At 39.1% G+C, this 27,602-nt stretch overlaps 1 protein-coding gene across 7 annotated transcripts in view; it reads right to left on the bottom strand.

Annotated features, from left to right (window-relative positions):
- Positions 1 to 27,602, bottom strand: part of ZZZ3 (zinc finger ZZ-type containing 3) — a 108,395-nt gene that overhangs the window by 42,995 nt on the left and 37,798 nt on the right. For all 7 annotated transcript variants that reach the window (XM_077824350.1, XM_077824349.1, XM_077824351.1 and 4 more), the window contains exon 2: positions 20,068 to 21,626. In XM_077824350.1, coding sequence (XP_077680476.1) covers positions 20,068 to 21,575 — 1,508 coding nt within the window. In that variant the 5' untranslated portion in view covers positions 21,576 to 21,626. The remainder of the gene's footprint in view (positions 1 to 20,067; positions 21,627 to 27,602) is intronic.

Below are 27,602 nucleotides of genomic sequence, written 5' to 3'. Positions count from 1 at the left end.
AACGGTACAAAAATGTGTAATACGTATGTATACACCTATCTCTTTAATCAATATTGATATAAAAATACTTTCAAAAGTATTGGCTAAGAGGCTTGAAAAAATAATGAGTGACATGGTTCACTCCAGTCAGGTAGGGTTGATTAAAAAAGGCATGGTTCAGCTAAAACATGTCAGTTGATTAATGTTATGGCATTCCATGAACAGTAAAAATTCCCATGCAATCATTTCACTCAATAAAGAGAGAGCCTTTGACAGACTGAACTGGTAGTATTTGTTTCCTACCCTAGCTAAATTTGGGTTGGGGAAATCTTTATTTCATGGATCAATCTGTTACATTAAAATCCCAACTCTTGTATCCTATCAAATTGCACTATATCCCCCAGTTTGATCTGTTTCACGGACTAGACAAAGATGCCCCCGTCCTGTTCAATCTGGCATTATGACCACTTGCAATACTAAATAGGGAACACAAAGGTATTCAAGGAATCAAACCAGGGACTCAGAACACAAAAATCCTTCTGTATGTAGAGGCCATCCTCTTATTTATCAAAAATCTGGACCAGTTTAGTCCAAATATCCACAAACAATAGAAAACTTTGGTAAATTCTCTGGTTACAAGATAAACTGGGTAAATCACAAGCAAGGAGGATCCTATTGGATCTAGCTAGAAGTTGCTCTCCTATAGGGACATGCAACAAACAAACCTCAGATATCTTGGCATTCTGTTCCAAAAGGAAATTAAAAACAGTCAAAGTTAACCTAGTCCCATTAATCATGCAGTTAGCAAACAATTTAAATAGATGGCAGGCACTACCTCTCTCCCTTTAGGGAAAAATAAACAATCAAAATGAGTACCCTTCCCAGGATCCTTTTTATTCTGAATTCCCTCCCTATCTATATTCCTCCCTTTTATTTTACCAAAATCACCAATACGGTCAGGTCCTTCTCGTGGGTTACTAGTAACAAACCCAGAATCTCCTTTAAAAGATTATAGCTCCCTCTCAAAACAGGTGGTTTTAGATTTCCTGACTTTGAACTTTACGATCAGGCACAGATAAGCAGCACAGTGGCTAATTCCCTGGTGCTGCAGAGCCCCATATTGTCTCCAGCTGAAAGTAGAATTAGTTGCTCCTTTTCCCCTTTCCAGTGTGCTGCACTTGGATTACTATTGATTCCCTAAAGAATAATTACCAACTACAATATTATGGAAGCCATAAATACTTGGCATGTCTACTAAATTTAAAAAGAAAAGGAGTACTTGTGGCACCTTAGAGACTAACCAATTTATTTGAGCATAAGCTTTCGTGAGCTACAGCTCACTTCATCAGATGCATACTGTGGAAAATACAGAAGATGTTTTTATACACACAAGCCATGAAAAAATGGGTGTTTATCACTACAAAGTTTTCTCCCCGCCCCCTTCAAAACAGGTGCCTCTAAGTCAGACAAATGTTGGTACTATGATTCGGGGGGGGGGAGAAAACCTGGATTTGTGCTGGAAATGGCCCACCTTGATTATCATACACATTGTAAGAAGAGCGATCACTTTATATAAGCTATTACCAGCAGGAGAGTGGGGTGGGGGGAGAGAAAACCTTTTGTAGTGATAAACACCCATTTTTTCATGGTTTGTGTGTATAAAAACATCTTATGTATTTTCCACAGTATGCATCCGATGAACTGAGCTGTAGCTCACGAAAGCTTATGCTCAAATAAATTGGTTAGTCTCTAAGGTGCCACAAGTACTCCTTTTCTTTTTGCAAATACAGACTAACACCGCTGTTCCTCTGAAACCTACTAAATTTAAAAATCACTCCCTTCTACATAGCAAGACATCTACCTGGGATAGCTTGAAACTGTATAGCCAGAGCACCCCATCATTTGTCAAGATTGGATTAGGAAATGGATTTGACCATCAGTCAATTTGTTGAAAATGATACCTTCCTCCCTCTTAAAATATTAAAAGGTTCAATCTAGAGATTAAGGAGTTGCAATATATCCAACTTAAACATTCCACCTCCATTCTGTTTTGCCACAATGCCTGTGCTACCCCAACCCACTGGAACTGCTTTTATTTTTCCAAATATTACCCAGATTGCCAAGACCTATGGCAATACTATATGAAGACTTGGCCAGTAAATCTGAATTAAACACGGATTCCCTAAAAAAGAAATGGGAATAGCAACTAACTTAATTATAGTCTGCTAACCAATGGAAACAAATTTTAGCCAATCCTCTGAACTGTTCCTCTATTTAAGATTAATCCAGCAGAAAATCATATGGAGGATGCACTGGTCCCCTCTCTGATTCTTCAAAACAGGTGCCTCTAAGTCAGACAAATGTTGGTGCTGTGATTCAGCAGGTGTTAACTTATTCCATATGCTCTCGGAATGCTTTTATACTCGTACGTTTTGGGCAGAGTTAATTTTTTTCCTATCAAATAAAAACTGTGTTACAAGCTACATACATAATCTTAAACCTAATGGATGTTAACTGGAAGCTGAATAAATGTAATAATTATTAGTGTTCAGCTGAGCCAAAGTTTGCTAAAAGACTAGTGCTACAAAAATGGAATTCCAAAAAATGACCAACAACTGAGGACTTAAGCATAGACATCATAAGTTTGGCCACACTGGACAGAATTGTATACTGTAACAGAAATACTTAAGAAAAATTCTCAGATATAGGACGCTTTCCTGGAATTATCTGCATGGTCCTATTAAATGCATGAACCTCTCCTCCTCTTCTCCCTTTCCTCTCTATCCACTTCCTTCCCTCCCCATCTCTATCCCCTTCCTCTGAATTTTGCTTGTATTCTTCATCTTATTTTAATACTTTTATTTTACTTTGTTTGATATTTATAAACAAATTGTAATTTGTGTAATACAAATATTTGATTTATATTTTAACCATTCCTATTATATAATTAAATGTTCCAAGTATCGGTAAGGTTAAGTAGCAAATGGTTATTATATTATGAGACATTTATATACTATGAGAAGTTTATGGATAGCTTATGTTTGGTTTTTCTGTATATTTTAAAATTTTAATAAAAAGTTAATGATTCCCATATAAAATAAGTCCTGTACCATATTTAGGCTTAGTAGAATATTATTTTATATATCATTTTGACAGAAAATATTGTTTATTTTTAAGCATTTTTTTCAATTTTTATCAATTTACATTTTCACAGTTGTGGAAAATTATGGGGACAATAATTATTTAATGACAAAATTGAGATTCAAAAAGTATAATCAAAGTTTACTGACGTTGACCAATAAAAATCTAATCCTTCTAACCTTAGGCCATGTCTACACTACAATATTATGTCAACCTAATTTACTTCAGCATACAACCACTGAAGTTATTAAATCGCTTGTGTGCACACACTCTGCGCCTTATGTTGATGGTGTGCATCCTCACCAGGAGCATTTGTATCCATTGTACTGTCAGCGTGGGACATTATGGAACAGCTCCTGAAGTCCAGAAACAGTCAACGTAAGCAATGCAGTGTTTACACTGACACTGCATCGACCTAATTCCATCGACAATGACTATTCCGCTCAGGGAGATGGAGTTACTAAATTGGTGAGAGAGGCACTTACGTTGGTGGGAGACAAATTTAAGTAAATGTCAACCTAACCATGTAGTGTAGACTGGGCCTGATCATATGATACTCTAATTTAGATGGTCATCAGAAATACATCTGCTACTTAAATTGTTTTTACAACACCTGTTTTCATGGGACCCAACTCTGCTGGTTCGGACATACTAATTTTATACTGGTGTAATTCACTGCCTTCAACTGAGTTATTTTTTATTTAATTTGATGTACATGATAGCCCAATCAAGCCCTTCCCTAGCAAAGGTTATAGCAATTTTGTTACTATTGTACTTTTCAAAGAGTACACGTATCCCAATGGCCAGTGTTTGTTACAATCCCCAGCTACAGAGCCTAGTTTTTCTAGGTCACTCCATAGAGAATCATGCTTTTAAGCTCTGGAGGTCCCCAGTTCAATCCCTAGCTCAGCCATCATGGAAGTATCACTATATTTTAAATTAAATGTCAGTTATGTTGTATGTAATTAACACAACAGAGTTTAGGGGTGAGGAGAAAAGATGAAACACACACATAAATAATGACACATAAATCTTCAGTAAATTAATGATTCATTATTTTCTTCATAAGGACAATATAAAAATTGACAGTGGCTCAAAAATTAATTATCCTAAGGTAAGAGAGATACCCAACTGTTTGGACTGAGGTTGCACAATGTAGAGATACTAACCTACCCTAAATTTACTTTTTAAAATATGCCCAAAATGCTAAAAATGTACCTGACCTTCAAAAGTAGGGAAGCAACATTATTGAAATGTTATTTTCACTGCTAAGCAATACAACTATTATCTATTATATATCTGTGGTGATTGTGGGCGCTTTATGTCAGCCTTCTATTCTGCCTGATTAATCCTCTGAACACAGTACTGAAATATAAAATGTTAAATAAATAATATTCCTAAAATTACAAACATCTAAAAGTGAGCCCTGAAGCCAGAGTATGTAACCAATTTGTGTGTAAGCTAAAGGCATGGTCTGTTCCTCAAGGAATGTACGGTCTAAGTGTACATCTACACAGCAAACAAACAAAAAACATGGAAGCAATATTCAACTGACTTGAGCTTGCAAGGCTCACGCTGCAGAGCTAAAAATAGCAGTGTAGAAGTTTGGGCTCTGAGACCCCCTGGCTGGGTTTCAGAGCCTGGGCTCCCACCCAAATATCTACACTGCTATTTTTAGTGTTGCAGCGTGAGCCTGAGTTAGTTGTCCTGGGCTCTGAGTCTCACTGCTACAGATTTTTTTTTCTTCCCAACAGTGTAGAGGCACCCTGTAAGGACAGACACTCTGAGAAACCTAGAGGATAACTTACTCTTTTTTTAAAAAAAAAAAAATATGGGAATAGTGACGTGCATAATGACATGAGTTAGGATCTATACTCCTCACAAAAGTAGTGGGTTGTTGGGAGGGATTTAAAGTAAGAAAGAGGGAGACCTGGTGCACTGAAATAGGAAGGTTTCAGAGTAACAGCCGTGTTAGTCTGTATTTGCAAAAAGAAAAGGAGGACTTGTGGCACCTTAGAGACTAACCAATTTATTTGAGCATAAGCTTCCGTGAGCTACAGCTCACTTCATTGGATGCATCACTGCATCTGATGAAGTGAGCTGTAGCTCACGAAAGCTTATGCTCAAATAAATTGGTTAGTCTCTGAAATAGGAAGGTTATTCAGGCACATTTCTTCATGCTTAATTCTAGGGTGGGGGGACATGTTCCACATTTCTCACCATTTTTAATATTTTAAAGCTGCCAAAACAAGTTGAGAATTTCATTAACTTTTTTTGCACAGCATTTAGTGTCCAATTATTTTTCCAGTTTTTCATATGCATCAATAATGACATATAGTATAACTTGTTTCAGTCCTGCCAACCCCCAAAGTTCAAAAATCCTGAGTCAGATCCCTTCAAAAATATCACAAGAGCTGTCCAAAAATGATGATTTTTTTTTTTAATTATAGTGTGTATTTCAGTCTGTCTTTTGATTTTTGAACTCTCTCTGCTCCATCCCCACGGTGTGAGTCAATTAGTGTTGCCAACTCTCCCAAATTTATTGGGAAAAGTAATTTTGGTCCCCAGTGGAGATCTCACCTCTACATCTGCTCATCTCCCTGCTCAGCAATTAATACTGCCCTCCCATCTCTCAAATCAACCTTGTCTCACAGCCCTTCAGCAATTCTACTCCACATTAGTTCTGCCCTCCATCCTCATCAATTCTTAGCCTAAGTCTGCACTATCCTCGGCCCCCACCCCACCTAACTTCTGTTCTTCCTGCAGCTCTAAGCGATCTTCACACACACCCATACACACACCCTTTCCCAGGCCGGGGTGACCAGCTACAGTGGTTCCTCTCTCCCTCTTCCCAGCGCTGTTGTTGCAGAGAAGGAGGCAGGGAAGGGAAAAGAAGGCCACCTTGAGCTCAAAGGAGGGGAGGGCGGAGGAGGCCACTCTGAGCTGCTTGGGTCTGTCTGTTCCCTCCCCTCCTGTGAGAATGGTGTTGGTTTCTGATGGGAGGGAGAGATCTCTGACTGATTTCTGCAGCAACCCTGACTGGGTGCTGTTCCCCAGGATGTGGGAGGGATGGAAAGGCAGTCAGTCAGAGGGGGTTCTCCATAAACAAGGCTCAAATTCACCAGATCCAGCTGAAATCCCACAATGCTGTTGTTTAATTAGGGGTTTCTCCTAGATCATTTAAGTAGATTTTCACTAAGCAAAAAAGCAAGGGGGCCAGAATAAAGTGCTTAAGCACATACTCTTGTTCTAAGAGTATATTAACAGCTTAATCCATTAGGTATTGCATTATACTACTATTACAGAACTACAATATATTTATACAGAACATGACTTGCAGTCATGAACAGTTTAATGAGTCCTGATGCAAGGAATCATCTATAAGGGTAACCTTTAGACTAAATCTTCAATAATCAGAAGGCATAGTAAGATGCTATGGCAGAAAGATGAAGCTAAACAAATTCAAACCGGAAATAACGTAAACATTTTAAACGAGGATAAATAACCATTGGTACAGCCTACCAAGGCACGTGACAGATTTTTCATCACAAAGTCTTTAAATCAAGACAGGATGTCTTTCTAATAAGATATGCTGTATTAAAAAACACGGCTATTGAATTTGATGGTGGAATCTCTGGGTGAAATTCTATGGCCTGTGTTATGTTGCTCAGACTAGATAATCATAATGGTCCTTTTCTGGCTCTAAAATCTATGAATAAAAGACTGAAAAATGTGTTGGCATTTTTCAAAACTATCTGTATAATAAATATCATAGGATCCAGTTGATACCTTCAATAAAAAGATGCCAAAATATATACCAATAATTTTAAAAAAGCAAAATATGTTACATGGTATTAAGAAACTAATGGAAAATAATACTGAAAATATACCATCACCATTAGTCGGCCTTGAAAAATTCCACATATTCACTCAAGTTGTTGTTTTGCTTTTGTTGTTTTTTCTGTTTTGCTGTGCTTTGACATGTCTTTTTATTACCATCAATCATACTGTTAAAAGGCAGGTAAGCAGATTTTGTCTTTAGGCTGGGAAAATTGCACAGTTGAATCATTATATAAATCAGTATTATGTCCTCACCTTGAACACTGTCTGCAGAAAAAAGAGCGAGGCCATGTCCACATTAGTGAACTTGCAACTGTGCTTGCTGTATGATTGTTCGTGTAGCAGCTCAATGCCGACAGAAGACCTTCTGCCGACATAGCACCGTGCGCACAAACACTTATGCCAGCGAAACTTGTCACTCAGGGGGGTAGTTTTTTCACATCTCTGAGTGACATAAATTTTGCCAACATAAGTGGTAATGGAGACACGGCCTGGGAGAAGACGTAACGGTCAACTGAACTTTAAAATTTCATTCATTATTTTATGTCTATATCCTATTCCTAGTAAGAACAAGAACAAATTTAAAGGAAACAAACTAATAAAGGTATTTATTTCCTTTAATCACTTCTAAACACCACATGATTAACATCTAGCAAATATGGGCTCCAATCAGGATTGGGGCCTAGTGGCACTACTGTAATACAAACAAACACCACCATCAACCATCACCTATGGAAATCATTTCCAAGAGGGATTAATGGAGCAAAAAGCTTAGTGGCTCTTGATGGGTATAAGTGAACAGAATTCAAAATCAGATTAGAAATTTATATTTACATTGCCTTCATACATTAAAATGTATGAAGTACCAACCCTCTTGTTTCAGGGCATAAACCAATAACTACACCCAGATTTTGTACCAGTATCATTATTGTCATTAGGGGTATGATTTAAAAAATAATCAAAATAGTTATACTGATACAACACCTAGTATGGACACTTTTTTATCAGCATAGGTGCCTTTCACTGGCACAGCTGATTCCCCTCCCATATAGGAACAGCTATACTGTCATAAGGTACCTTTATACTGACATAACTATGGAGTTTATATCACTTTAACTATTCCATTATAGTAAATACGGCACAACTTCTGTGTGTAAACAAATCCTAAATACTTGGGGTAAAGAAGAAACTCTCCAGACACATTATTGCAAAATTGTACATTGTGTTTTCTCATGCACCTTCTCTGAAGCATTTAACAGGTACCACCGTCAGAGACAACATTCCAAATTAAGTAAGCCATTTCAAAAACCAAAGGAATATTTCATAGAAAAGTCTCATGTTTGTTTAGTAGAGTATCAGAATATTCTGTTCATGTTTCTTCGGAACTAGACAGCCCTGTTCTACTTTAATTATAACTTTACAAGAACACTGAAGTTCTGTAGCAGTTGCTTTTCTTTTAACCTGATATTTCTGACACCTCCAAAGAGAGACTGTTGATCTAATCTTTTGTCACTTTCCAATTTAGATATTCTACAATAATTAATGTACTTTAAAACTGGTTAAGCATGTACAAATCAGTAGGTGCCGAATGTTATCTTTGCTTTCTTTCTTTTTAAAAAATTACTTAAATTTGTTATAGACTATTAATTAGGCTGCACTGTAGTAAATATGTATGCATTTATATTTTTTAGGAAGGTGATGAAACTAAGGACTTGAAAAAAATTACTTGAAAAAAACTAGCTGAGGCCTAGTATACACTACAGTTAGGTTGATGCAAGGCAGCTTACATTGACCTAACTCTGTAAGCATCTACACTAAAGTGTCACTCCTGCTGATGTAACTCGCCCGCTATGCTGACTTAACTCCACCTCCGTGAGAGGTGTAGCAATTAGGCTGACATAGTTAGGGCAACACAGTGTCAGTGTAGACAACTATGTTATTTACGTTGACTCTAGTGGCCTCCAGGAGGTGTCCCACAATGCCCCACCGTGTCTGCTCTGGTCACTGTTTTGAACTCTGCTGCCTGTACAATACCATGTACATGCCTCTCCCCTTTTAAAGCTCCATGAATTTTTGAAATTCCGTTTTCTGTTTGCTCAGTGTGGAGAGCTCACCTAACAACTACCAGATGACCATGCTGGCTCCATGCTGCCTGGGGTACACAGGAAGTGTTGGATCTCCTGACTCTGTGGGGAGAAGAAGCTGTGCAGGCACAGCTCCAATCTAGCTGAAGAAACGTTGATATCTACAAACAGATCGCTCGGGGCATGGGGGAGAAGGACTACCAGGGGGACCTGCAAAAATACTGCATGAAAGCAAAGCAGAGGAGCTGTGGCAGAAGATAAGGGAAGCTAATAGTTGCTCTAGGGCAGCGCCGCAGACATGCCAACTTTACAAGGAGCTGCATGCCATCCTCAGCCACCCCCACCCAAAGGCCCCGTGGATACTTCAGGGGAGCTGGAGTCACAAGTCCCTGGAACGAACATTGAGGAGGAAGTCTTGGATAAGGAGGAGGAGGAGGAGGGATAGTCAACCAGGGATCCAGTGGCAAAGTGAGCCAGGACCTGTTTTTGATTCCCGAGCAGTCTGATGCAGGGGAAGAAACCTCTGGTAAGTATGCAGTTTACTTTGATATTTCAGGGATACATCTGTTCATTTACTCTTTTTTAATCAAACTAGAAGAGGTAGGAAATAACCAATAGAGGTAGAGTTGCTATCTGCGTCTCATTTCGCATGTACACTTAGGCAGAGGAGGCATGGTAGAATAGTTTATGTGCATCGGGATGTCCCGTGAATCCTCCATAGCGATCTTGAGGAAACTTTCCTGGAGGTAGTCTGCAATCTTCTGCTGAAGGTTTCTGGGGAGGGCTGCCTTATTTCTTCTGCTGTGGTAAGACACTTTCCCATGCCACTCAGCAATTACTTTAGCTGGCACCAATGCAGCACACAGGCCAGCAGTATAAGGACCCCGTCTGCAGCCGGATACATGCAGGAGCTGTCCCCTTTCAGCCTCTGTTCCCTCAGGAGTGAGATATTGGCTAAAATCACAACCACCTGTGGAAAATGGTGCCAGTATTCAATTGCTCTATCAGCATATACTCATGATGCCCATGAGATAACCCCTGCCTTACTGATCCAACTAGCCCTCTTCCCCCTCCCTGGGCCATATTCACCATGGCTGGGACTGCTGCCGTGTTCTTTGAATCTCAAGGGAAGTGAGAATGCAGTGTTGTAACTTGCGTGGGTCGAAGGGAGTAAGTTCAGTATACCAAGTTTTCATTTATCTTGGGAATACACTCACAATAGTAATTCTGTGCATATCTTTTGCAACTGGAAATGTGGTCTTGACGGTCTCTCCATCCACACCAGCACAGCAGCTTAGCCAGATGAGAAGGAAGAGGACACGGGATGACATGTTCCAAGAGACCCTGCAAGCCTCTAGTGCTTTGGATACTGAGCACAGGGCTTGGACGATCACCCTTGCAGACAGAATGGACAGGGACAGAACAGAGAACAAAAGCACAAGAAAAGGAAAGACACATGCCACAGGAGATGCTGGCATTTCTCAAGCATCAAACAGACATACTGGAGATTCTTGTTGACTTTCAGACTCAACAGACCCGCGCTCGCCTCCCTCTACAGCCCAGACAGAACTGCATTCTGGGAACTCCCTACACACCTACTGCACATTCCACGTGGCATCCAGAGCCGCAGCACTACCCTTACCACTCCACCCACAGGGAGAGTACAATCAGAGCTGCACATACGCTGATCTGTGAAAGACACGGTTGGCGTATGTGTTCGTGAAATGAAAATAACTGTTCTTTCCCCTTCAAAGGTTCTTTCCCCTGTATTTATAAAGTTTCATTCAGTTACAAATATGTCTGTTTGCATGGGTTTGGAATAAAAGTCTATAGAAACTTAATTCATCTTTATTAGTTCATAACATATGCTGGTTGGGGCTGACATCATTCACGGATAACAACAACAGGTGCACTTGCAATGTTATATTACTACACACACAGCATTTATTACAAGGTTCATACCCGGGTGCAAAAAAAAATACCAGGCAGAGCACACTATAGCAACACACATTACTGTGGCTCACTATTAAAAAGTTTCTTTCAATGTGTGCCTGAGCCATATAGCTCCCTGTTGAGCTCTTCTTATAAGACCTGGTATCTGGCTACTCAGTATCAGCAGACAGCCATTCCACCTCTGCCCTCCACCCTGGTGGAAACTTTTCCCCGTTTGCTTCACAGATACTATGAAGCACACAGATATAATCATTGGGATTTTCTTTTCCACTGAGGTCTAATCTTGTAAATAGACAGCACTGGCGGCCTTTCAAACAGCCAAAGGCACATTCAACTGTCATTCTGCACCTGCAGAGCCTGTAATTGAAGCGCTCCTTGCTACTACTGAGGCTGCCGGTATAAGGCTTCATGAGCCATGGGAGAAGGGGTAGGCTGGGTCTCCCAGGATCACAACTGGCATTTCAACATCCCCAATGGTAATTATCTGGTCTGGAAAGAAAGTCCCTGTTTGCAGCTTTCTGAATAGGCCAGTGTTCTGAAACATGCATATGTCATGCACCTTCCCTGATCTTCCCATGTTGATGTCAGTAAAACGTCCCCAGTGATCCACCAGCACTTCCAATATCATAGAAGAGTAGCCATTTCTGTTGCTGCACTCTATGGCAAGATAATCCTGTGCCAAAATAGGGATATGCGTGCCATTTATTGTCCACCACAATTCAGGAACTCCACTGCTGCAAAACCATCTACTACATAAGTAGTAACTCTATGGGTGCTCCGAGGCTGGAGCACCCACGGGGGAAAAAATGGTGGGTTCTGAGCACCCACGAGCAGCCACCATATCAACTCCCCCCACTCCCACCTGTGAGCCCCGCAGATCAGCATCTCTCCCTCCCTCCCCATGCCTTTCGTCTGCCATAATCAGCTGTTTCATGGCACGCAAGCTGGAGGCTGGGAGGGAGCGGGGAGGAGTGAGGACACAGCATGCTTGGGGGAGGGGTGGAACTGGGCGGGAAGAGGCGTGGCAGGGTGGGGCCCTGGGGGATGGGGGGGAGTGGGGGCAGGGCCTGGGGCAGAGCCAGAGGGCGAGCATCCCCCGGCACTCTAGAAAGTCAGGGCCTGTGATCCACTATGTCCTGCACATTGCCCAGAGACACAGTCCTTTGCAGCAGGATGTGATTAACAGCCCTGCACACTTGCATCACAGCAGCTCCCATGGTGGATTTCCCAACTCCAAATTGATTCCTGACAGATTGGTAGCAATCTGGCATGACAAGCTTCCACACAGTGATCACCAATCGCTTCTCCACTGTCAGTGCAGCTCTCCTTTTGATGTCGCTCCGCCGGAGGGCTGGGCAAGCTCTGCACACACTTCAAGGAATCTGGCTTTGCGTATTCAAAAGTTCTGCAGCCACTGCTCGTCATCCCATACCTGCATAACGATTCGATCCCGTGAGTCAATGCTTGTTTCTTGGGCCCAGAATCAGCACTCCACCATCTGCAGCTGCTCCGTGAATGCCAACAACTTTGAACTGTTTCTATATCCCACAGCAAGCTAGCCTCCAAGGAATCCTCATGTTCCCCGCGGCTCCTCTGGCGGCTCTGCAAATACAGCATGTGCTGTGCTCGCAACACTCATCACAGTAGTCCACAGATGTGCAGGATCCATGCTTCTCACATAGATGGTAGACACGTGGGTTCACAGGGCTTTTGAAAAGAGGCACAAAATATTATGGGATGGAGAAAAATACATCATGGGACACTGAAACCATCTTCCCAGTATCTCCTGTGCGACTCGTTTGTTCCCTTGAGGCATTCCAAACCCTTCCCAAAACACGCTACGCTAGATGGTGGTGAGTTACACAGTGGGATACCTACCCAAGGAACACTGCTCTCTGCACAGATGCAAGTGCTAGTAGTGAGAACATGTACTGCTGACACAAGGAACGTAGTGTGGACAGGCAAAAGCAATTTAATTACAGGGATGGCTGTACATTGACGTAACTTAGGTCAACTTAATTTTGTAGTGTAGACTCGTCCCAAGGCTAAGCAGATTAGCCATGCCCCAAGGCAATAACTCCTGAAATTTTAAAGGAATAAATCCATTGTTTACTGTTTATTGGGTACTTTATGTCATTACACCATGTGACAACTTTTTATTTAATATTTTTTTTAAATGCAACTTACTAACATCTCTTGCTTTAGTTTGCCCTTATTCCTAGTTTCACTAGACTTTTCCTTTCTTTCCCCCCCACACCCTCCTTTAACAAACCTGCGTAGCTTCCTTCACGCTTTGGTCTCTCTTTGTGATTGCTATTTTCTCTTTCTTCCACCAAAATTTCCTTCTCTCTTTCTCTCCCTCAATATCACACTTAGCTTTCCTACCTTGTATCAATCCCTCCTTCTCTTCTATGTCCATGCTCTCACAAGCAAACATTTTTCATACATTCCCTAAACCCAACCCATCACATAAGCGCTTTAACATTTTAACAGATGCCTAAGAGCCACATAATGAAAAATATTAGTCAAAGACCAATAGAAATGATGAGGGCACTCCCACTGTCCAGGTGCCAAAGGAAAGAGAAGGGTACAGGGAGTAATATCAGGATGTCATCCCAAGATCCTTAGTGGGTTCAGCTTTAAAATCAGCCTCTGGCTACTAAGTGCCTAATAAATTTGAAGCGTTCCCATCAGCGTCTCCACAAACCCACTGTGCCTGCTGGAAAGAAAAATGAGCATGCACATTCTGTTTCACACTATTGCTCCTCTTTCATTTCAGGGCCCTATCAAAATAATCGGCGGTCTCCACTTCTCTACTATTAGGTGTCTTATAGGTGCTGTGATTAGTGTGTGTGTTTCTGTTAGTTCACCTTTATCACAGCATTCTGGCTACGGAAAGGGAGATGTTTCCACTACTGTACCCCCTCCCTTCAGATGCAAATTATTAAATCTTCTTCCCTAATAAGTAACTGCAGTTTCTGACCCTGTTCCTACTCAAAGGTTTCCCAACTAGCAGCAGAGTGAAATTGACCTTATTACTGTCAGAGTCCTGTGGACAGCAATGAAACTGGTTAGTTTTAATCTGCTGCAATTTGGCAAAGCTATGAATAGCTGGATAGGAAGTGGAACTGTTGTCCATCTGCATTGGTTTAGGCTCCACTCACATTTGAAGATTATTTTTGAAAAAAAAAAAAAAAATTCTTTATAAAGGAAAGCTTCAACTCTGTAGAAGTTACCAGCACTCATCCAGAGAAGCTTTTCACTAGCTATGTGTTATTCATCGAAGCCATTTTTCAAGTCATGTGGAGGGTTAGTTTATTATTTGTTAATTTAATATTTAATGTAATATTCTATTTACTGATACCTATTGCTTTCTCAAGATTGTATCTCTTATAAATGTGACACTAATGGAAGCTGCAGAGAAATTATACTAAAATTTTGAAATTGTGTAAGTTTGGGGTCAGTTATAAAAAACAGCAGAACTTCACTAACATCACTTAACTTAATCACATTTTATTAGTATAATGTTGTTTAGTAACAAAAACTTATTTGTATTACTAAATTGTAGTTCATCTCAAACTCATACAAAGGATTTCTTATACATCTCCTTTATGCTTCCACTTTATGGAAGCACCAATAGTGGTTCCACAGTTCAAGGTCAGATTTTCATTTAAAGCAGTGATTAAGCTACTTTGTTCTGTATGAAAAATACAGCCACACCTCACCAAAATTACAGCACATGCTTGAACACAGAATAAATTTTCTGAATTGACAAGTAAACCTATTAAGTGTCTTATGAGTTAAAATAAACTAAAAATGGGTAATTTAAGAAATGTATCACCCTTTGTCAGACCATTCTGTCCCAAGTGATATTAAGAGAATAACACAGACCCTTCTCACAGTTAAAACTCACTCCAACCTATGCATAAACTACACTTGGAGATTCTTTTTAAGGATTAATGGTAATTTATTCCCATTATTCTTCAAAAGTGAAAATTTCTTCTTCGGCGGCGACTGTCAAATAATATTCTTCTACAGAGAATATCAAGAAGAATTGCTCTGTTTCGAAGTATTTGCCATCTCCTATTGTTCCAATGTCAGTGAGGGTACAAGGCTGCTATTAGCAAAAAAATGGCCTCTTTCAAAATGACCACCGGCCCCCATTGTTCCAAGTAAAAGTAATGTTGAATTTCCCTCAGGAAAGATGGTGTGCCCCATGAAGAAAGGAATAATGAAAAAAATTAACATGTCTATAAAAAACAGCATAATCTAAACTGGAACTACACACACTATTAGGCTCAACTCATAAATGCATGGTGTCACTTCAAGGTATTTCAATGCCTTATCTGTGCATTACCAAATCTTAACATGTTTGGATTTATTTTAACTTTAACCTTAACTCTGAATTCTCTGGTTTTTATCTGTGAATAGATTAATGAAAACCAGTAAAAATATTAAAATGCAAAAATTGAAACAGTTTGTCATGAAATCATTATAGATTTATAATTCAAATGGGTTCTCTGTAAGAGGGTCTTGAAATAATTGGTAAGGCAAAATACGTGTGTGCTCACAACATGCTGGAAGTTAAAATATCTAGGTCTGACCCTGCAATTCTTTGTCCGCAGGTGGACTCTTGCATCTGTGTGAAGCCTACTGGCTTCAATTAGGGCTCCACATTGACAAAACAATCCATCACAGACAACAAATAGGGATTTTGTAAATGTAATTAAATGTTTTACACTCTTTGTCTTTGGTTTTAAACTCATATATGAATGTGTCATTTTTAAACTATGAAATACAATAAATGTATGCAGAAAGATATAAGGAAGAACTTGTCTGTTGGAAAAATATAGATCCCCATATCCTGTAATCTAGTTGCCATATGCAGGTCCTTGTGCCCATGCAGAACCCCACTGACTTCAATGGGATTCCTTGCAAGTGTAAGTGTCTCCCTGAAAAACTGATTTCAGATTTCAGGATTCAGGCCATAGCTGTATAGCAATACATAAAGATATTATGAACTCACTCAAATTTGGCCCAGGGACTATCCAATCTCTCAAAAGAAAGTTCTGAGCAGACACTTCCAGCTCCCCTCCCCATAGTCCCTGTAATGCAAAGCATTTAAAGACATAAACATAGGGAAAGTAATGTAATTGAAGAGAAGTAGGTAAAAAATAAAATAAAAAAAGGCTGAGAATTAAGGAAAAATGAAAAGCAGGACAAAGGGAGACACATACTGAAAACAATAAGCCTGAATTGAGAGAACAGAGAATTTAGGGCAAGTAAGTTAACGGGAATGATGAAAGTTAACAAGGAGACAGCAAGGCGATATATTAGCAAGTAGTAAGACATAAGACGACTAAATAAAAAGACTTTTGAAAACTGTGTTAAAATGTAAAAATTCTGTACTGGCAAAATATATGGAAACACTTTAAATTACATACAGAATGGATTTTTTCAGAGAAGCACTTGTACGAGCAGAAATTGTACAAAAGAAAAACAAAATCGAAGATTGAATTAACTATATATATATATATATATGAAACAAAGGAAAAAAACCCAACATTTTACAATTATATAAACTCCTAGATCAGCCTGTTATTGTTTATATGTACTGCTGTACAACTACTGTTTATAGTTTTCTGAATCACTCTTTGGAGAAGGACTGTCATTTACTATAGGATTGTAAAGCACTTACCATGACCTGGATGAGACTGTTATACCCAATATAAATATTAAATAATAATATTCCACTATCCTCCCATTTTTGTGGTATTTATTTTCCTACAGTATTTTCATATTTTCTTAGAACTGTTCACATAAAAATGTTTTATGGACACTGCCAAATTAAAACATCATAATTTCACATTAAAAGGCTACAATACATATGTTATTACCTTGTTTTTCTGGGAAACGAGTCTTTGGGTTTTTGGGTTGGCCTTTTTAGCATAGTCTAACAGTTTCATATTTCTATTTAGGACTGTAATTGTTAGAATTTTACAAATTAAGTTATTGGAATTATTGAGAGTTGTGTAATTGTAGGAAATGCCTTATATTAACAAGGAAATCAATACAAGTTTAATGTTCATCAGTAAATGACAATCCATGATAATATTGCATAAAACAATAAAGCCATTCTCAAACATGGTGAAACTTAGATTTATGAACTGTACAGTTAAGGTCTATGAGAACACTAGGGAGAGAAACTGGGCAAGTTTTACAGATGATACATTGTTTTAAGGCAGTGGCTCCTAAACTTTTCAGGGTCACCCCCCCACCTTACTTCTGTTCTCCCCCACCCCACCCCACGAGGGCAGGGAGTGGGTCTGTGGCTCAGGGAGGTGGGGAAGAGGGGGAGGATGCAGACAGGTAAAAGGGGGCTGAAGCTGGGGCCTGAGCAGGGGGCGGGTCTGGGACTGGGACCAGAACTGGGTGCAGAGCTGCGGCCAGGGGTCTTGGTTGGGGGCAGAGGCTGGGTGTAAGGCTGGGAGCCAGGCCATGCCTGATGTGGGGGGTGCCAGAGCAGAGCTGCGAGAGGAACGGGGCAGGGTGGCGCTCCCTCCCCACCCTGTGGGAGCTGGCCTAGGGTACAGGTGGGTATCAAAAAACACTGATTTCTCTTTGATAATCTACAGGGTGTCATCTTTTGAGTGGCTGCCTGGATTGATTTGTAAGAAGGAATTAAAAGGTGAACGAAGAGCAAGACTCACCCACAAAGAAAAGACACGGTTAATCATGAATTGCTGTAAGATAGAGAAAGCTTATGCTCTTTGCAGAGCTACTAAACAGAAGACCACCACACTCTGCAAAGCCAAAATGACACAGAACTAACAGCGTTTGCCTGCTATAATGGAAACTCTTTAAACAGGTCTACATCAGCGTGAACTAGGGACCTTTAAGTTCACGCGCACGGCTTCCACACAGTGGAGTTATAGCACAGCACTTTGGTGCACACTGCTATTCACAGCCACTTAGTCCAAACCGTGGGTCAGTGTTGACTTGCACATTCTTTTTAAGGAAGAAAGACCGCAGATTAAATAACAGTATTTCAATGGAACTGTGCTTTCCACCTAGAAAGTGGGCACAGTCCTTTCCTGATTTACACCATTATTTATAAAGGACTTCAAAAGTCTCCCTTTCTTGCTATAGTAACTGATGGAATGTCCCACATTTCAGAAACTCTAATATTTAATTAAAATTCTGCATCTACATCATTACCTCTTAACAATCACCAGTGACTAGCAGCCTATAAATATATAACCATTCCAAGCAGCTGTCACAAGCAGCCTGCCAAGCTCAACAATAATTAGTTAAATTTAAAGAGCAATTGTACACATACAGATGTTAAAATATTGGTCCAGGTTTTCAGGTGGCCTCAAACCAGCCTCTAAACTGTATAGGAATATATGTTTACACCCATTTGCACATACTACTAGGGAAATTAAATGCACTATTATCTAATATTTACAACCTCATGTGGATTTCGTCTACAATAATGTGGGTTTTGTGTATACTTAATTTTGGAAGAGCAAAATCCAAGGCCGCATCTGAAAATTTGCCCCACTGTCACATTCTATTCCTAATAATCAGCAATTACGGAGCTGAGAGAAAAACTGTCTTCGCACTGACATAAATTAAAATAGATCACTTTGTTTAAAATAAAAACAACAAAAATTAAATGAGAGAAAGTGATCAAGTTCCCATTTCATCTGACCTTCATCATACATTTAAATTTTATACAATATGCAAGGTCTGTCAATGGGAAAGCAGCAAAAAATACTTGGCTTGATAAAGTGCTGTAGTGCACGTACATTATGCAAACCTCACAGCTGAACTACTGTCTATTTTAATTGGCAGCTTTCTCTAATCAAAGCAATTTACTTACATCCAATATTGAAGAAATTTCATTATAAAAACAATGTAACTCCAAAAGCCATAATAACACAGTCAAAATTCTGCAGGATTAGAGACAATCATCTGTATCTTGTGCCTTATAATGCCCAAGGGGTGCCATTATCTCTGGAAACCACAGCTTCTGTCAAGTCTTACAGCTAGCAATAACTTTGTTTGTCTGTTCATATGAAGCAAACCAAAGCTCATCGGCACTTAATATTTTTTGTATTTCAATACTCTGAAGAAAATCTAGACAATATATTAAATAGCAAGAAAACAAAAAACAAACACAAATTTTAAAAAGGTCTTGAAATTGTCATGTGGTATAAAGTTGTGGTCTGATCTGTCATTCTAGGGCAAATTCTTTCCATATAAACTATATTTATATAAAAACCAGTGCCTTTTCTTTACAAGGACTTTCATCACATTACATATTTGTTTTACTAATAGCTATTCAGATAATAAACAAATGACGTTTATACTTGCTAAGGAAATTAGAATATCAATCTATACTTTCTGTGCTAAAATAACGTCACCACAGATGAAAACATGATGCAAATGACAACACTGGTGTAAATTTTCAAATTGTTGAACTGGAATTTAGCAACATGACAAGTTAACTGACATGAAAAAAAATATAAAACTAAATATAAATATATTTAAATATTTATATAAATATAAATCTCTTCACAATGCTTGGAAAATGGATGCCATAGCAACTTGTTTATATACTCTGCTATGTATAGTAGTATCACCATTTAATAAACCTGTATGTACTGTAACTGTTAGACAGGTTGATAAATAATCAAAATGTTTCTAGTTAAATTAAAGGCTGTAATATTTTGGTTTGGTTTCTGTAAGTTCCTTAGGGGGGAAAACAACAGAAGTATGTTTAAAAAAAAATTTCTTGCTAGAAACTTAAATTATTAAAACTGTATAAACCATATTGCTGTACCACACTGCATATTACGTAGATGAAAGGTTACTTTTTGAGAGGATATGGGAAATGAGGGTTGAGGTTAAAGTATTTGTGAAAACTAATAATAGCTGAACAATTAAGAAATTGAAATACTTAAGTTATTGTGGAATTACTTAAAGATATATGGATAATTTTTGAAAATGAGATTTTTGGCTAAGGAACAAAAGCAGAATTCATGGTTACCATAGTTACACATACTCTTTGTTGTGTTTCAATGCCACATGATCTGATTCAAAGTAATACACATCAGGCTCTTCCTCATCATCTTCTGCAGTGTGCAGGTTGGCACTCTCTTTGGCAGATGATATATATCCAGCAATGAGCCGAGCCTCAGAGGGTGGCTTACTTAGTCCATCACTCATATAATCTCCAGAGTCACAACCTCTCACTTTTTCACTCTGCATAATTTCTTTAGCATTTATGGGAGATCCACGGATATTATTAGTACTTGCAGCTATATTCTTTTCAGTGAGACTAAGGTTATTTTCCTCAACCTGCCCATTTTCTCTACAAGGCGAGTTATTTTTAGTGGGGCTACCTTTGGCAGGGGCGGCCCTTCGTGGTGAAGTTCTCAATGTATATCTGTGTTCTTGAAGTTCTGACATAGATGTAATTTGAGCTGAAACACATTCCACCACAGAAGATGGTGGTTCAGGTTCACCTGAGATTGATGTATTATCACGACTGGTGTTCAGGTTGCTGTTGGTGTTTTCAGCACACTGTTCCTTTGAGGCACTGCTGTCTCCCACCACATCTACCTCCTCCTCAGAATCCCTTAAGAAAGATGACTGGATTTCAGAAAAGGACCCTGTAGCTAGCTCATTTGCCTGATCAGCATGTTCTGCAGGCAAGCAGTCACTTATTTTGTGGTCCTCTAACTTTACCTGTTCAGATGAATTTGTGCAAGGCACATAATGGTCTATAACACTGTCCTCCTTGCTGCTATTAAGCAACAATGAAGCATGGGCAAATGAATTCCCATTTTCTGCTACTATTTTCTCCTTGGGCATACAGGAACCAGCACTGTTCTGTTTAGTGTTCCCATCAGGCTGACAGTCATCACAGTTTAGGGCATCTGATTCTCTCTCATCAACCCCATTGACAGCCTGATAGCCCGTGAGCTCTTCAACTATTGCAGAATTATTAAACCCTTCCGCACAGACATTCACCTTTTTAACTTCCCTTTTGTCACAATCATCCAGTATAAGACATCGACAAGCTTGTTTAGTCCCTGCAGAGACTGCATCATTGTCCGATATGGAACTCTTACACTCCAATGATTCCTTTTCTGCTTTAGTAGGCAACTCTTCTTCTGAACTGTTTGCTACTTCTGAACGCAGGCAACGTTTAATTCGTTTTAAAACTGGTGATACAGATTCTGCTGGTCTTTTCTCACAATTTTCCACAATTTGTTTCTCAACATTATCTTTTTCAGAAGTAGACAGTCCTCTCTTTCTAGGGCTCACCCATGATTCCCGAGCACTTTGTTGTTTCAAGTCAGTAGTTCTTCCGCTATTACTTCCCTTTTGAGTTTGCACAGACTCTGGTCTCTTCTTTGGTGATCTTGATCGTACTTGAGAATGAGGAGATAATTCTTCTGGATGAGCAATACTACGGTTTCTTAAGGTTCGACCACAAAAGTTTTCATCCAAACCATTTAACCCCACTGTTGATCTTGTAACACGAGTAGATCGAGAAGCAGCCATACTATGGCAAGTCCCTAAAGTATGTTCATCATGATCCACTCATTGGGAAACCTTCAAAAAAATGTAAACAAAACAATGAGAAAAAAGTAACATTCAAAAACATCTGCATTCATAAAAAATATGCTAATGTTCTGAAGGATATATTCTACATTGTGACAAAGGTACCTAATTGTGAAAATTAAATATGTTTATGAAACATATAGTTATTTCTCCCCTCTGTTTCAACAAATAAGGACTTTTACAGAGATGTATTTTGGCCCCAAGAAATAGAATAGTTTACTTACTATTTCTATTTATTCTGTCTTTAGAACAGGTATCAGAGTATCATTAAAGTCTGAATATCAAATATAACTGGAACACTTCAGTATTACTAAAATGCACTTTTTTTTTTACTATATTGTACAAAAAATCATTTTGTACAGGCATGATTATTAAACGTCTGCACTCACACAAGAAAGATCAAACCTCATCCTTAAAATTCCATATTCATCATTATACATTAATTATAATCACATAGCAAGATGAAATAGAAAACATAATAATACAGTATCTTGCTAACTGAATCTGTTGCCTTTATAAATCAAAGACAAACTGATAAGTAACATTATTTTCATTTGCATTTCTTATTTGACAGATGATCAAAAGATGTTACTACTGTCAAACCACTAACAGTAGAAATGGGTCCAAAACAAACATCATATTTAAAATTTGCAGTTTGAACCTATTCCTATAATGATGGACCGAATCATTTTCTATCTCAAATTTTGGGAAAAAGTGGTTTCAGACCTAGTTTTCAAACCCTTGTGTATGGATCAGAGATGTTAGTGTGACACAGTAGGACTCTCTACGTTTCGTCCAATCCGTGAATCTTAAACCCCAGCCGTATCTTCTTGCATTCCTCATATTATTTAAAAGTTGAACATACAACACTGGACATTAGCATTGGAGCTCTATTACATCAAAGATGATGAACAGAATTTTTTTTTTGCATATATTTAACTGCATATTTTTTCTTTTCCACCTGTCAGAATTCCAGATTTCAGCAACCCATTCAACTGACATATATGATGCACAAGGCCTGAATGCTATTTTAAAAATAAACAAATAAATAAATAAAGTCAGGCCACCCACATGTTATTGATAAAGGCATGAATTGACAAATGGAAGGGAACTACTTCAGCATTTATTTTTTTCATTTTCAGCAAGAAGGAAAAAGAATGACAGTGTCACTTCTCAGAAAATTATATATATGGATAAGTAGGGTAAATGTGCTATTTGTATCAATCAGGGAAAGACAATATGCTTCTAGAACAGTTTGATTCTGCCTGACAATGACAGCAACTAATGAAACTGCCTATTTACATGTGCTTATATTAAAATTTCTATTTCAAATACACTTAAAAATTCCCAGTTACATTAAGTACCAGATATCATAATAGGAAAGTATTACTTGGTAAACATTATGACCATGAAACAAGGAATGATTTACATTCTATATATAAAAATCAAACAATGAAAAATTTGTTACTATTTATTAAGGTTAATAAAAAGCATAGACAGAGCCTAAAGTAATTGTTTGCTATTATTAGATGCAGGTTAATGCATCCTAGATACTCATCCACAAGAGTATGAAAATATGTAAACTTATCTTTACAGTATAATGACAGTGAATTAACAAGACAATTGTTAAGAAAGTATTTAAATGAAAAACACTGCTACACATTTAGATAGGTTAGTTAAAGATTATGTAGAAAATAAGTTCAGAGTCCTGACAAATTAATTTCTCAAAATATGAGATTATTCTAAGGTATTAACTAAGCCAAATCAAGGTCTCTCCTTTCCTTAATTCGTCCCTGTTTTATGCATCACAGCAGTACAGACATATGAAGCAATGTTGACTGATTACAAAGACATCTGATAAACATTACAACTTTTAAATTGGGAGAGTGGGTGACAGATGGCTAAAAGGACCTGAAGCAAAGCCTTGTAGGGACCAGGGCAGGCTTGAAGGAGGCAGCAGCTGCATTCATAACTCCTAAGCAGCGCTCCACTCTTGATGCACTGTAGGTGAAATCAACAAGGAGTCCTTGTGGCACCTTAGAGACTAACACATTTATTTGGGCATAAGCTTTCGTGGGCTAAAACCCCCTTCATCAGATGCATAGAGTGGAAAATACAGTAGGGAGGTATAAATACACAGCATATGAAAATGGGAGTTGCCTTACCCACTGCATCTGATGAAGGGGGTTTTAGCCCACGAAAGCTTATGCCCAAATAAATGTGTTAATCTCTAAAGTGCCACCAGGGCTCCTCATTATTTTTGCTGATACAGACTAACACAGCTACCACTCTGAAACCTGTAGGTGAAATAGTTCTGTTCCTTAAAGCCATAGGATGGCAGCAACATGCTTCTGTATCTTTCTCCATGCTCCCCAAAGATAGTGCACTAGCACCTTCTGAACCTCATGTTGCTGTATTCCCCATTTCTCTGTCAGGCTACACAATTTCTCTCTCCTGGAGATCCTAAAATGGCAAGCAGATAAGCTGAGGAACAGAAAATTACAGGAAAAATTCATCTGTGCTGATCTGCATAATAAACAGATTTAAGTGACATCTTAGCAAAAAGGTAAATTATATGGTATTTACATGGTTGCATAACCACAAATTACATGATGCCCTGGATATACTGAAAGAAACCAACATTCAAACACTGATGCAACAGGTTAGAGCCAAATCAACAACACAAAGTCACATGGTATGTCATCTCAATTTATCTAATTATTTTAACTTTTTCTGACAAAGTCTTAAGTAAAAATCTGAAAACACAGGTTTCTACATTTTATCACCTGGGGGGATCCTAAATACAAGATAAAATGATTTGACCCCTTTGCAGCCATAATTATGTGTACACACAAACAGTTAGACATGGTTTATGCTCATTAAGAGGAAAATAACATAGTAATAACCATTGGAAGTAGAACTGATTCTGTCATCAATTCTCAAGGATCTTTGCTCTTCTACAAATATTTAAAGAAACATAGTTGCGCATGATCCCAATTTGGCTGGTACTATATAAGAGTTAGAATATCTTACCCAAGAACTGGCAATGGTAGCAAGCAGCAGGATATAGTAATGATGCTGTACTTAGAAAACAGCAGCACCTCTCCCAACAAGTTAATCACTCCCTTACCCTTGGTTGTCTCTTACTGGTATATCTACACTGTAATTAGACATCTGTGGCTGGCCCATGCCAGCTGACTCAGGCTCGTGGAGCTTGGGCTGTGGGGCTGTTTAATTGCAGTGTTGATGTTCCAGCTGGGGCTGCAGCCCAAGCTCTGGGAACCTCCCACCTCACAGGTTCCTGGAGCCCAGGCTCCAGGCCAAGTGTCTACACTGCAATTAAAGAGCACCTTAGCCCAAGCCCCATGAGCCTCAATCAGCTGGCATGGGCAGCCATAGGTTTTTACTTGCAACGTAGACATACACTTAAGTGCAAGTGGCCAGCTCCCAGCATTGAATCCCATAGCCACCTCTCTGCTATGCTCAACAAAATGTTCCATCTGAAACTGAGAGTCAGTTGGCAGTGAGCATGATCCTGAGCTCCACTCAGGTGAAGAGGAAGAGAAATCAGTAATGAGAGGGGAAAGGAGAGAAGAACAGCTATAGAGGTAAAGGAGAGAAACAGGGGGAGCACTAAGCCAAAAGAGGAAATGGAAGAAAAATGTTTTCAAATAGGGTTAGGGTCTGTACAGGTTGCTGTATAGTTTTAGTGCATTCTAGTGAATATTGGACAAGGCTGTACCATGTGACGCATGAAACCTAAATTACTCAGCTAAATAAATTCTGCGGCAAAATGGACATTATGTAGCAACTTTTAACAATGGCCAATTTTTTTACAATATATACAGCACCAGAAGTCAGTACAGTGATTTTCACAGAAATGAGACACAGTATATGCCCCAAAGAGTTTACAATTTAAAATCATTGGCAATTTTCAGTTTGTCTGAAATCATTCTAAAAATGAACTACAAACTGAAGATAATTACAGAAGGAAGACTTTAGACTGGATGACTAGCTGAAGGCATGCATTAGCATGAGGGCAGAAGGTGCTGAATGGGACCAGGCAAAGAGATGCCATATGGGGATCTTTAACTGTGCAGGCATAAAACTCCACTGTTACGGAGTTTAGGAGCTGTGCTGAGCAACTGTCTTTGCCTACTGCACTGCATCTAAACTGTGAAGGGATTTCACATAGCACAACAAAGAAAAATAAATAGTTAACATGTGGAACTTCTAACGCTCCCCAAAATTGAGCTCTTATTCCTGGGCAGCTTTGGCACCCTTTATGGCAGTTAGCTGTCTCCTCCCGCAGTCCTTCCACTGATTCATCTTTCTGCGTCTTTATGTCAGTGTATGGAAGAGCAGTTTGCTTACCATCTTGATGAGATGGGTAAAATAACTTTTACCTCACTGCCTCCCATTCTGTTCTGTTAAAGGCAGTAGTGAAGAAAGAAATCCACTGACCTTCCTCTTATGCGGAACACACAGAAAGACCACAGACATTGAGAAAAAAAGGCAAAATGGTAGCAAAAAAAGCTGAGGAGCTGGTAGATCGAAAACTTATGCTCAAATAAATTTGTTAGTCTCTAAGGTGCTACAAGTACTCCTTTTCTTTTTGAGGAAAATAATAGTTACCATAGTAATTGTGGTTCTTTAACATAAATTTCCTGCAGCCTCCACACTCAGTGATGTACACTCCCTTTACCTACAAGCTCAATACTTTCTGGACAGCAGTGCTTGTTGGGGCTATGTACACACACCCGACTATATCCTCATGCATTACCTGATGACAAATAGGGGTTACAGTCCCAAAGGCCATCCATTTCCTTCCATTAAATAATTTTCCAAAATAGTCAGGAAGATGGGAGACTACTGTTAATCAGTGCAGACAGCATCTCGAAGAAACTATGTTACTGTGATAGGTAATCACTTTCTTTTTCTTATAGCATTGCCTCCATAGATCTCCACTCCTGTTAATAAACAAGTGGAAAGGAAGTGGATTTGAGGAGTCTCGGCTGAAACACTGCAGAACTTCTCTCCCGAACTGAGAATCGAAACTAGAAGCTAAATCCAGGGAGCAATATGAAGATATGACTAGAACTCCACATAGCAGCCTTGCACATTTCAAGAACAGCCATTGAGGCAGCTGTAGGTATTCAAAACTTGCTAGTTCATAGCAAGCAAATATGCATAGTCTAATCCACTTCAAAAATATCTGGGTGGAACTTGACTGACTTTTAGAATTACCCTTGTGCTTATCATAATACAAATTATGTAGGTGACTTAGAAAAATATAATTCTGTTTAGAAAGCCATTTAAGTGGTTCCTTCATCTCTGAAAAAATGCAGACTCACCTCACTGGTGCTTAGAGGAAAAAATGGCAGACAATAACTGGTTGAGGGAGAAATCAGAGTCCACCGCAGATAAAGTACCACCTTAAGACACATCCTATTCTATACAGAGGTTCAGCCATTGGTATCAAGAGTTCAGTCTCTCTTAGCTGACATAGTCTTTAGTGAGAGATGATGCAGGGAATATTCTGACACAACGGTCACTTGAACCAATCTGAGAGCACATTTACATCTCTAAAATAAAAGTAACTCCTGAACAGGAAGAAACTCATGCATCATTTTTTTCAAAACAAAGAGAAAATAGTAGATGTGACAGGTTCGGTCACAGGGACCCCCTCGGGACTGTCACCTGATGTGCTGAAACTACCTCTGGGCCCGTTTTCTCTGAAGGCTTGTTGAGAAACCAGAACCCTGTCTTGTTGAGCCAGACACGCTAGCCTGCTGCAACACAGACCCAGGGTCTGAACCACGCCCTGAACGCTGCAGACTTTAACCAAAAACTGCTCAGCAAGTACTCCTGTCTCCAGAAGCCAGTTCCCAATGGGATCCAAACCCCAAATAAATCTGTTTTACTCTGTATAAAGCTTATACAGGGTAAACTCAAATTGTCCCCCCT

Source organism: Eretmochelys imbricata, chromosome 8, assembly GCF_965152235.1.
Source record: "Eretmochelys imbricata isolate rEreImb1 chromosome 8, rEreImb1.hap1, whole genome shotgun sequence".
In the NCBI taxonomy this organism is placed as follows: Eukaryota; Metazoa; Chordata; order Testudines; family Cheloniidae; genus Eretmochelys; species Eretmochelys imbricata.
Note: the sequence above shows the minus strand (reverse complement) of the source record. Positions and strands in the feature narration are given on the sequence as shown.